This window comes from Blennius ocellaris, assembly GCF_963422515.1.
Source record: "Blennius ocellaris genome assembly, chromosome: 15".
NCBI classification, from domain to species: Eukaryota; Metazoa; Chordata; class Actinopteri; order Blenniiformes; family Blenniidae; genus Blennius; species Blennius ocellaris.
In genome coordinates this window covers 24,314,356-24,326,903 of record NC_137664.1, presented here as the reverse complement: position 1 = coordinate 24,326,903, position 12,548 = coordinate 24,314,356, and the positions used below count along the sequence as shown (strand labels likewise).

At 41.9% G+C, this 12,548-nt stretch overlaps 1 protein-coding gene across 1 annotated transcript; it reads right to left on the bottom strand.

The window, feature by feature from the left end:
• Positions 1-542: 542 nt before the first annotated feature.
• LOC308140284 (uncharacterized protein) lies at positions 543-6,270 on the bottom strand. The gene is made up of 5 exons (XM_080509973.1): positions 6,206-6,270; positions 6,003-6,122; positions 5,765-5,923; positions 5,563-5,679; positions 543-1,383 (listed from the first exon to the last, which is right to left on the bottom strand). Exons 1-5 carry the CDS (start codon positions 6,252-6,254, stop codon positions 695-697), a joined length of 1,134 nt encoding a protein of 377 aa, XP_080366099.1. The 5' UTR covers positions 6,255-6,270; the 3' UTR covers positions 543-694.
• Positions 6,271-12,548: the final 6,278 nt, after the last annotated feature.

Genomic DNA, 12,548 nt, shown 5'->3' with positions numbered 1-12,548 from the left:
CATCCCGTCTACAATTAAAGCCACTGATAAATATCTGATTAAAATAACGTTAGTAGCCGTGAAAAAAATATATCAAGGAGATGGCTCACTGATGAAGGACTGGAATGAAACTGTGGCAGAAATACAAGAGCATGGAAAAACAGACAAGTTCACTAAACACTGGCTTACATGGATGAATTATTTTAAAACAGTACAGGAGAAAAAATGTCTTATGACTACATGGATAGATGGTATATTAGCTTTATAAATATAAGTGACATGAATACTGGCCCTACTGACTAGTTCAATAATACAATATACTCTGTTACAGGTCACAACCATGAAGATGGAACATATGATAAAGGAAAGAAACACACTCTACGCTCAACTCCCCTGCATACAAAAAGTAAATAGTACCATCCAACTGTATTGTCCATGTATATTCTGTTTGTCTACCATGTATTCATAAAAACTTTTAATAAAAATAAAGTACATTTGTTTCTGCCTGTAATCCATTAAAAAGACCTTGGTGAAAATGAGAAATAAGAAAAGACAAAACCATATTGAATTGCAATTGTAGCTTTATTGATTGATAGAACAGAAGCACCGTGGAGATTAAATGATTCATTCACTTGATTTAAATCCCTTGAGAGTAATAATCAATTATTTTAAATTTTGTCTGAAAAGAAATCACAAAGTAAGTAAAGGTGGATCATTAAAGGCCAGATCCCTCGGTGGTGGTGGTGGGTTCCTCGGTGGTGGTGGTGGGTTCCTCGGTGGTGGTGGGGTGATATCCGTTATGGTAGTACAGCAGGTAACTTTGGTAGTAGGGCATCAGGTTGTGGTGGTGGCTATACAGCACCTCTTGTATTTCTCGGAGGATGCATTGATGACGGTAGAAGAGCTGCATAAGCTCCTGCTGCCCGCACAGAGAAATGTGGATCTGATGGAGCAGCAGTTGTTGGTGGTGGACCATCAGGCACTGCTGGTAGTACAGCGGCAGCTGCTGGTGGTCGTCGATTGGCAGCCCTTCCTGTTGGAGCAGCAGATTCTGTTGGTAGTCAAGCAGCTGCAGATGCAGTTGGAAAATCGCCACTTGGTTTTGGAGGAGCAGCTGAAGGTTAATTGAAGCTGACACTAGCTTCAGTTGCACGAACAGAACTCTGAGTCTGGCCAGCAGTGCTGTTGATGGAGTGTAAACCGTAGTAGGTTCAGTGGTGGTTGTAGTAGGTCCAGTGGTGGTTGTGGTTGGCTCAGGGGTGGTTGTAGGTACTGGTGTGCAGACCGGTGTTGTAGGAATAAAACCTCCATCGATGAAAGGCAGCGCTTGCAGATCACCGGCAATGTCGCACACGTTTGAACTTCCACAGCCTCCGAGAGTGATCTGGTTGCCACCGACCAGAGCTGTGGATGAAAAGTTTCAGTTTTGGGGTCAAATCATTTCTTCATAAGACAAAACTAGACAAGACAAGACTAAATAAGATACGGCAAGGCAAGACAAGAGAAGATAAGATAAGATACGACAAGACAAGACAAGATAAGATGAAGAAATTTACATTGTCACAGCAGCAGCAAAGCAGGATGGGAGAATAAAATCACAGATTGTACAGGATAAAAATAAAATAAAATCACAAAAAAATTGGTAAAAAAAAATTATAGTACAGGAAAGTGAATCCAAAAACAGTTAGAAAAGAGCCAGTCACTTAAGATATGTGAGTAATATCATGCACACAGTGCATATAAGGGTGGATATGTTATTGCACAGTAAATAAATAAATATATTATTATTGTACAGAGGTAGAATGAATTGTCTGGTTTGTGGGTTTGTTTTCATGATCTACTGGGAACAGCTTAGTTAAAGGTCCCATATTATATTAAATTGACATTTCTGTGCTTTAAACAACATAAAAGTGCTATTTGGGGTTCATATACATCCCCAAAGTGTTTTTTTCATTGATTCCCTCAAGCTTGAGTTCACAGCGACCTTTCTCTGTTCTAGCTGGTGGGGGAGCTCAACGGGTTGATTCAATTTGATGACGCGGCACCACCTTGCTGATGCAGCACCGAGCTGGAGAAGCCCCGCCTCCAGGAAGATTGACATGCGGAGAAACCAAAACAAGACACGCCCACGAATGTGGCAAGGAGCCTCTCCTCTGCTCTCTCAGTCTCTGCTGCTTCACATTGAACACTGCTGTCGATAACTGTTTTCACCTTCATGTCCACTTGGAGAAAATGTGTTTTCACCTTCATGTCCACTTGGAGAAAATGTGTTTTCACCTTCATGTCCACTTGGAGAAAATGTGTTTTCACCATCATGTCCACTTGGAGAAAATGTGTTTTCACCTTCATGTCCACTTGGAGAAAATGTGTTTTCACCTTCATGTCCACTGGAGAAAATGTGTTTTCACCATCATGTCCACTTGGAGAAAATGTGTTTTCGGGTGCAAGTATGTGTCCACACTATTTGTCTTGCTGAAAGAAGAAGCACAGCGGCAAATCTGGACTTTATTTTCTTTTCCGCAAAGAATGTGTTTGTTTGCAAGCGACACGTCACCAAAGAAGCTTCCAGAACTACGGTACTTTGAAACTGGACTTCCTCAGAAGCTTTCTTTTCTGTATGCAAGTACTGCTATGTGCTGGCAAACGGCCAACCCCCACGCTATGGTGATTACCAAGCGAGCGTGCAGGCTACGTCACCGAGGGGGTGGGAGGAGGCGGCTGTGAGCTGGGCCACAGTCTCCGTGAGGGTGGAGGAGGTGGAGGAGCTGAGAACAACCCGTTTCATGAGAGGTGACGTCAGCTCAATCTGAAGCTATATATAATAGCTATAATTTCACAAGTTGTGAGTGTTGTACACTGTATCACCCAAATTATTATCCCACATGAGCATAGGATGGACTGTGAAACATGAAATATATCAAAATATGGGTCCTTTAAAGAGTCTGACTGCAACAGGAAGGAAAGACCTGCGGTGTTTCTCCACACACTGTGGGTGGTGAAGCCTGTCACTGAAGGAGCTGAAACAGCACCATGGAGGGGGTGGGTCACGACCGGTGAATATAAACTGATCCAAAGTATGTGAGAGTCCCTTGTATCAGTAGACATTGGTTGTTTTATCAGCAGTACTGAAGACTGCAGCTTCACGTTTTTCAATTGTTTCATTTATCACATTGATTGGGCAAATCAGCACTGGATGTATACAATACAATTCTAGCTGTCAGGTTTGTCTGATAATTGTGTGCTGACATTGAAGTTGTCACTGTCCTTTTGATTTTGGCTTCAGACATGACTGATAAAGACACTTGCTGCGTTTCCATGGTTACTTTTTGTTAATCTGACTGGTTTTTTTCTGATTCTCAGATCAGATGGTCTCGTTTACATGAAAACTCAATAAAGTAATGGGAAAGTTGTGCCACATATTATTGCCCAAGATGTGACCTGATCCGTTTCAGTGGACAATTCCCATAATGCTTTGCGTATTGACTTTGGTGGTTGTGACAGGCTCAATGAATTCCACAAGCCAGTATCTAAAATGGAGTTAAATCGAGTGATTACGCTTGCGGTGCTTCTTTTTGAAAAAATACATAAATAAATGTTTTGAAGCGCAACATACAAAAAAACGTTTTCTGGGTTTGGAATATATTCTGGGAGACAAAATCACAGGTCACTTTTTGCACACAGAGTTCCGACTGCAGGAAGGAACGCCATGTGCCTTTAAACAGACTATGATCATTTCAAAATCCGGACTACACCACCCCCGATGATCTCATTACAATTTCGATCAAATGGTCCAAATATAATAACTTTGAAGTGTTTCTAGGATGCACATTTAATCAAGTCTGCATTGAGTGAGATTGTTTTTGGTCCACGCAACCACAGCTACTGATTCTTCAACTCAGTGAAATGTTACTTCAATTCTCAAGACCAGTAATTTGATCAGTAGCTTGACCACGACTTTGAAACAGACGTCACACTGTCTCCCTCACACTCCACCATTGTGACTGGTTTTAATGAGGCCCTGACATGCTTTCAAGTGCTGACACTCATGAAACCAACTTAAAGTATAGGTGAATGTATTATTTCCACATTTCATACCTACAAGGCTTATCTTTTCCATATTTGGCACATAGAAGTCATGGAGAGAGATTGTATCATCTTAAGGAGTTTGACTAATATTTTCTTCAGAGCTCGTCAGCAGTCAGTTATCAGGGTACATTACACACAACAGGACTCTTCAAACCTTCACAGATTTAGAGCCACAGACTTGATAACTACAGACAGGTCGTACAAGACCTCTCGGTCTGATCTGTTATTGAGTGGTGTGAAGACGGCACTCAACACACACTGACCCATTTTTCAGCAGAGAAGCAGGTTCATCTCTTTCAATATACCAAATTTCATGTAGTCAAATCTGGCTTCAGTGTAAACAAGCATGACATGTACAAGTAAATAAACATGCTGCCACAAATTAACCAACAACCGATAGTACGACTGGATCTTCTCTAATCGAGGTAACTATAGGATTGACTCTGGTTTACTCTTCTATATTAACTTCAGGATTAACTGGTTTTCTCTTTGAGATTAACTTCAGGATTAACTCTGGTTTTCTCTTCTGGATTAACTTCAGGATTAACTCTGGTTTTCTCTTTGAGATTAACTTCAGGATTAACTGGTTTTCTCTTCAAGATTAACTTCAGGATTAACTGGTTTTCTCTTTGAGATTAACTTCAGGATTAACTGGTTTTCTCTTCAAGATTAACTTCAGGATTAACTCTGGTTTTCTCTTTGAGATTAACTTCAGGATTAACTGGTTTTCGCTTCAAGATTAACTTCAGGATGAACTCTGGTTTTCTCTTCTGGATTAACTTCAGGATTAATTCTGGTATTCTCATATCGAGATGACTTCAAGATTAACTCAGGTTTTCCGTACTACGATGCCAGTTCACTTTTCGCCAGGATAAATCACCATGGTAACTGACTCTGAATGGCCAAAAGCTCCACCTCCTGACCAATCAGCTCTCTTGGAAAATCACCTGCCTATTGTTAAATTATAGTGGATGGTTGTGGAGAGCAAACAATCAGCAGAGAAAGAGTATTTAGAACAATGTTTTTGACATAATCAAATAAATCCTGGTCACTGAGGCCATGAAGGATGTTTAATAATAATGCTCACGCTGACACAACTGCAGAAACAATTTGCACTACAATTTCAACTGTGTCTGTTACTGAGAACAAATTCAATCAATAAATTAATGTGAAAATAAATACTGTGAGTACAATTTATATGAGGTACATTTACAAGTACTTTCTCTTGTATTGGGGTAAAATTGTGTAATGGTACTTTTACTTGTGTACAATATTTCAGTACTCTTGTCACCTTTACAGTGATGTTATCAGTGGATCTGTCTCAAAAAGCTGGATGTCATTTCAAACTTTTCTATTTCTAAGTTTGCTATTGCAAATGACTGGAATCATCTGCAACAGCTCTTAAGACTTTGCACTGGAGGAAGATGTTTCAGTTGAATGTAAGTGAGCTAAAGTTGGTCTGAGATATTCGATCAACTGAACAATAAGAGCACGTACCGGATCCACTAAAGCAGGTGTCCTCCGATCCTACACACAGCACTGGATCGAAGAGCAAAGCACTGGGGGTGGAACTACCTGGACACGATCTTCCATTGGGTGATGAAACAGCTGCGACTGAAAAAAAATAATACATTGAGTTAGTATTTCAAAGTTTGTTGTGTTCTTTAATTTACAATCCTTCTGGTTTGAATATACTTACAGGTAATAGGTACGTTATTGCACCCATCTGTATTGCAGCAGTTAGCCATTGTAATGGAGGATTGCCCGCCCGTGTTAGCCTCAATTGACATCATGCCCAGATTGGGACACACTGTGGTACTGACACAGTCCCTGTAGATTCTCATTGTTCCATCTGATGCTATTGTCCAAACAAAGTTTAGTGAGATTTATGCAACACACACAGCTCTGTGAAAAGACAATGTGAAGAGAACAGATACCTGTGATGAATGCATTCAAACACACATCGCCGCTGACACATTCAACCGGTTGGCCAAACGTACAAGTCAGATCATTTGGATTTGTGCATTGAGTGCACATGAGCCCTGTGTCTGCTCCGGCTGTAATGAGAACAGAAATAATACAAATGATGTTGGCAGCAAAGCCTCAGGGGATCCTCCAAGTCTGAGCAGCGCATGGTTACCTGTGCCGGAGAGCATGCAGATGAGAGCCAGAGAGAGGATCAGCTTCATCTTGATGATGAGGAGTTTGAGCCGCTATGAGTGCTGCACCTGTCTCCCTCCTTTTTATAGCACACACATGCGGAAATAATGGAGATATGAATGTGTTAATTACAGGGTGGCTGTATTTTCCATTCTCACAGGACGACTCTGCTAACACTCCCTATCTGATTGTTTAGAGAATTTTTATTGGTGGATTGAAATGTTCTTCTGCTAAAAATAGTTTTGCCCTTTGAACAATGGGTTCTGAACTGACCTGTTCTTCAACCATCTGAGTGGCGAGTCCAACAGGAGGAATCTTGTCGTGACAAAGAGCCGACAATGTTGGTCTGGTCAGATGATGTGGCGAACACGACCAAAACACACAAGCAACAAAAAGAAACAATCCACTTCTGATGAAAACTATCTTGGTGTAGAATTGTGCATATAAACATTTAAACTACATTCCATTAATTTCTCAAAGTACTCCTATCTGGGCCTGAATGAGGTGGTGGTGGGGGTATGTGGCAGAGAGGTGGAGGCGGTGCACTTGATTCACATCTCGTGCTGCAGGGGCAGTTTTGATTTGAATGAAGTTTCTGAGGGGAACTCCTCTCTCGTAGAATTCAATTTGTCTAAAAGGTAACAGACAGTCTGGTTAGTTTTACCCACAGCACAAATGTATGCATTTATATTCTTCTCTCCTTGCAAATCTGTTTTGCAGACGCAGACCTGACTGGGTGCAGTACTCTGATTCTGAATACAAGACAAGCTCACTTTTTCAAACCTATTATCCAGTAAAAAAAACACAACTACCGTTTATATTGGGACAAATATGATTATTACTTTTTGGGGGTTTTTAATTATTGTTATTAAATGTTGTGTATAATGGAATAATCACCATATGAGTTAAATCTCCTTTAGTCATTATAAACCTTTATTTTTATGTTTATTTTAAGCTATCTCTTTCTTTGGCCTCTTTATGTATCGTGAGTGTATCATTGAGGAGATGTGACTGCGTCAGAACATTAATTACAGGGTGGTTGTTTCTTCATTCTCACAGGGCGTCTGCACAGACACTCCCTATCTGATTGTCTGGAGAATTTTTATGAAGAGCTGGAATTGTTCAGAAGTTACTTGACAAGTGAATCTGAAGGCCATCAAGTCTGACACACCCTTGTTTACATGAACTGAAGTGTGTTCAAAGTATTGAAATGTTCCCAGAATCTTGATGGCCTGCTCCTCCAATCAGGTTTCAGGATTGGCTTCACCTGCTGGGGGTCTTGCTGAATCTCAGTTCTCTCTCCCTCCTGGAGCCCACCAGCCCAAGTTTGTTTGCTTCTGATTTGATCATGTTGATTTTAGCCTTGGTTTCCTTTTGTTGAGTGTTCTCTATGAACTACATTCTGTCCTCCTGTAGGAGTATGACGGCGCGCTGCTCTCCACTCTCAGTGCCCAATTGAATGTGTGTGGCTGTTTTTTCCCTTGGAAACCCGACGGTCTGACGGCCAAAGTCTACATCATCAGGCTCGACTGTGCTTGGGATCATGCAGTGTGATTGTAAAAGCCGTGGACAAGGGGGGCTGAAAAAAGTGTAAATAGAGTGAGCACAAATGGACATGACTTTTCCTTAGCATATACCAGTGATAACTGTAAGATGCTGTTTAAATCGTTATTTGAATTTGGAAAATACAAACATAAACCACATTCATTTTGCTAGTTACATAACCAAAATCACTCTTTGCAAACATTTATGTTTGCAAAACTACCCTTCCTTTGACCAAAGTGCCTTGTCTTGAGATATGTTGTTGAGATATGTTGTAAACTGTCTGTGCTGACGCTTCAATGTGCCTGAGGTGGATTTTTTTTTCTAGTTACAGACTGTAATCTGTCTTTTTTCCTCCTCTCCTCACCTCTTGTCCTTCTTTCCCCCAAACTTTCTATGTAATTTCATTCTACCTGTTACAATGACAATAAATGCAATTCAATTCAATTCAATTAAATGAAGGTTTTGTTCACGCATCACTCAGTTTATTTAGTTGATAAAACTTTCAGACTGGATTAAATTTCCCCTCCGTTGAAAAGAGAGAGAGAGAGAACGATAGAGAGACACAGAGAGAGAGAGAGAGTGAGAGTAAGAGAGAGAGAGAGAGAGAGTTGACTTGACCTTTAATAAACCAAAACTGAGATTTCAATAAATTGTTTAGCCACCATTTCCTTATAAAAGTTGAAATCCTCCCAAACTCGTACCCTCATCAAAGATCAAATCAAACTGAGCAGATGGACGAGCCCCTGTTGTTTTCCTTTTTCTGCTCTCATACCTTAATTTTCAATATTATTAATGTTGTCATTATTGTGTGCTTAAACTTTCACTCTTTTAATCTTGTTATTAAAAATTGTTTCAGTGTGAAACAGGAACTAAAAAACCTTCACTGTACAGTTTACTGTGTCTAACTATTTAGCTGCAACAGAAAAAGGACTTGACTCGACAAATAAAGAGCCATCTTGGCTGCTCTGATCAGGAAGTTCAGCAGGTTGAACAAGACAAATTCTCTGACATTTTAAAAAAGCACTTCCTCTTTGTGGCGTACAGATCAGGACTAATTGAGGACGTGTGAATGTGTTAATTACAGGGTGGTGTCGCAGGATGACTGTGCTGACACTCCCTATCTGATTGTTTGGAGAATTTTTATTAGGTGATTGAAATGTTTTGCTGGCAAAAACAACTGCGGGCACTTTGAACAATGGATTCCTAACCAGCTTGCGTGCAGATTGAGTTCACATTTGGACACAAACAAAAACACAATAAACCAGACAGACAGGTACTTTGTCAAGTGAGAAAGGAAAACAAGACAAGTGCTGAGGCTTCACGTGGGGATGGTGAGTAAATGGTCAGAGCTCAAGACATTGTGCATTCAATTTCACATGCTGCCTCCTCATGCCTGTCATTATCTTTGATTTTTATTATTATTTTAATGACAAATTAATAATCACACAGGCAGTTGGACTTAACAGTTTGTGACCTTTCAACTGATTCTGGCTGTCTTCGATGTCCATCATTTGTATAATGTCCATAATTTTATATGTCATCTGCCAAATAGTCCTGACTGTCAAATAGACGTCCTGAGAACGGCCAGGTTAAAACCTCTATTTTCGACTAGTTCTGGTGTCAAATAGACGTTCAGACTTGTTTTGGATGTCTATGAATGTTGCTCGCTCAGTGGGGTGTGTCATCGGCATAACAATGAAAATGGATTCCATGGTGACGAAGGAGTGTGCCTCGAGGAAGGAGGTAAATAATAAAGAGAAGTGGACCCAGGACTGACCCTTGAGGGACACCCAGTGAAAAGCTGAACAGCCTGACTTGTGATGACCAAATTACACGAAATGTTGACAGTGAATGGCAAAACAGCGTGTTGTGAGGAAAAAGTTGTGTGTTGTAATATTTCCTATAATCCTGCTTGTCAGAGCCGGCCCAAGGCTTTAGTGAACTGAACGCCTGCTTAGGGCCTCACGGACACTCGGAGCAACAAGGAGCCCCAAGAGCAACAACCCCCCACCAAAATAAAAGAAAAAAAACTAAACTAAACTGATAGACGATGATTGAGGAAGAGCAGAGGAACAACAATGTGATCGTCAAATGTGTGGATTAAGGAAGTTTATTTAGATTTGTGTTTTTTTTACTAAACCTTTTGCACTTAGTTACTTCCAGTTACATAGCTTTAATAAAAGGGTATTTGACTATATATTTGTTTTTAAACCATTTTTGTTACCTTGTTTCTGGTAACTCTGTTCATAAACATCATTGAAGTGTGTTCGTTTTTGTACAACTGATTTTGTTACTATTTTTATATATCTAAGTGATTTTATTTATTTTTTCACTTAATTGTTGTTCTTGCACTACATATTATTTTGCACATGGCTGTTGCAGTTTTTTGTAACCAAAAATAATCAACCAGATGACACTTTTATTGTAAATACAAAGCTGTATCACTTGTAACTATGGACATCATTCATCATTCATTATTTGGTATTCTTCATGTTGTTATCTGGGCCACCCCCATGTCTTTATCAATGAAGTGCTTTTAAAACTTCCATCCAGCCAATTTTCATTTTACAAAAAAGAGCAATACGAATTATTAGTGGAAGTCATTACAGAGATCCTTCAATCCCACTGTTTGTTAAATTGCACTTGTTAAAATTCAATGAGTCACTAGATTTCAAAATGTTGCAGATTATGTATAAAGCTCACAAGAACATTTTACCAACCAACATCCAGAGCCTGTTTGAAAAAAGACAAAGTTGTTATAATTTAAAAGGATTCAAAAAATGTAAAAAGCCAAGATTCAGAACTAAACTTGAGGGTTTAGTCCCTCAATTTTAAACCGCACCCTCGACACACACATTGCACCACCTCTTCAAAACTCAAACACACACCTCTGCATGCATAAACACCCCACAGGGTGGAGGGGGGGGGGGGCTCCCCCCAGCACCTCCCGCTGTGGTCCCACTGTGTTCCGGGGTGAGTGCGGCTGGAGTGCGGGGGGCACTCTCGCTCGGGCGAGGCACCTCCGGGGGGGCTGGGTAGTGGTCCTCCCTCCCTATTCATAGTTGGACTGGTGGAGGATGAGATCTTGTAGTGGCCTGGTGGGGGCACCCCCCTCCCAAACAAATACATGTATGTACGTGTGTCTGTGTGTGTGTGTCTGTGTGTGTGTGTCTGTGTGTGTATGCGTATGCTTTGGTTTGGGTGTGTATGTGGGTTGGGATTAAGTGATGGGGCGGGGGGGGGGGGGGGTCATTGGGCTCCTGGGGGTCGGAGGGAGGCTGTCCTCCAGCCAGGCCTGGCTGGGCCTTCGCTCTTCCTGGTCTGGGGGGGGCCGGTCTGGGGCTCGGCGGCTGGGGCCTTCTCTGTCCCGCCGGGGTTGGGGGGGTGGTGGGGGGGATGGCCCCCGGTGCTGCGGTGGGCTCCGCTGCCGGGGTCGGGGGGGCTCCCTGGCCGCGTGGCCTGGGGGCGCTGCACTGGCCTGTCCCGGCTTGGCGGCTCGGGTCGGGGCCTGGGGCCTTTATCCGCCCTTTGTCCTTCTCTTGTGGGCCCCTCTGGCCTGGGGGGGGTCCTCTCTGCGCGCTCCGTCTGGTGCCTTCCGGGTTGGGGCGTGGCTCTCCGGGGGGGTTTGTCGGGGCCTCCCTGGATCCGGTGGGTCGCTGGGTGCCGGAGTGGCGACGTCCGGCCCTGGTGGCCTCGGCCCCCGGGGTGGTGCTGCGGCCCCCCCACAACAGTTCCATTCACATCCAGAGGACAACACACACACACACACACACACACACACACACACACACACACACACACACACACACACACACACACACACACACACACACACACACTTCCACTCCTCATTGATGAGATTTGCTGCTGATTTTTCTTATTTTCTGAATTGTTCTGTCAAATATCAAAATCATGTTGTTGTTGTTTGTTTGTTTTTTGGTTTGTTTGTTTGTTTGTTTGTTTGTTATTTGTTTTGTGTCCTTTTGTTTTTGTCTTTGCTATCATTGTTGTGATTATTTTGGTTTTTGCTCTGTTGTTGCTCAGGCTGGTTTAATCTCATGGCAGTTGGAAAATATTATAGTAAAAAAAAGAAAAATGTATGTAGCACTAACAAAAGTATTGTATGTATCTCCCCACCCAGTCTATCTCTCTGTCTCTCCTCTCCTCTCCTCTCCTCTCCTCTCCTCTCCTCTCCTCTCCTCTCCTCTATCCTTTCACCCCAACCAGTCAGCAGAATTCCTCCACCTCTGACTCTGGTTTCTGCAAAGGTTTCTCCCTGTTGGGGGAGTTTTTCCTTTCCACAGTCGCAAACACACCTGCTTGCTCATGTGGATATGTTGGGCTTTTCTATTTTCTCTGCAAAAGCACATAGGACTGACTGTAATGTATTTAAAAATGTCTTTTTCAACCATCTTTCAACCATCCTACTAAGGACCGGTATCGGTCTGCGTATACTTTGGTACCAGGCCACAAAAATAAAACGTTTTATTTTCATAATGGACATTTAAACTTCTATTAGACTGCATTGAGTTTTTCTTTTGAAAAATGTTTGACTTTCATCACTGCTTCTTCCACTCGTTTTTTTTTTTTATACCTCGTTAACCTCATATATATTAAACACTAGATGCCTCACAGCGCCGCCATCTTGGGGACGTCTCCTGCTGTTGCTAGACATTTAGATCCCAGGCTTGAAAATCCATAAAAACATTCGTAGCTTGCATGCCAGTCGTTTGCCATGCCATGCCATCTGTTGTGTTTGTCGTTTGTTTGAAAATACA

Bases quoted from the DNA above. Each gene is read 5' to 3' on its own strand.
- LOC308140284 (XM_080509973.1), bottom strand. From the start codon at position 6,254: ATGAAGCTGATCCTCTCTCTGGCTCTCATCTGCATGCTCTCCGGCACA. The intron at 6,123-6,205 runs GTAACCATGCGC...TTCTCATTACAG, and splicing joins CTGCATGCTCTCCGGCACAG to CCGGAGCAGACACAGGGCTC. The intron at 5,924-6,002 runs GTATCTGTTCTC...TTTGGACAATAG, and splicing joins TTTGAATGCATTCATCACAG to CATCAGATGGAACAATGAGA.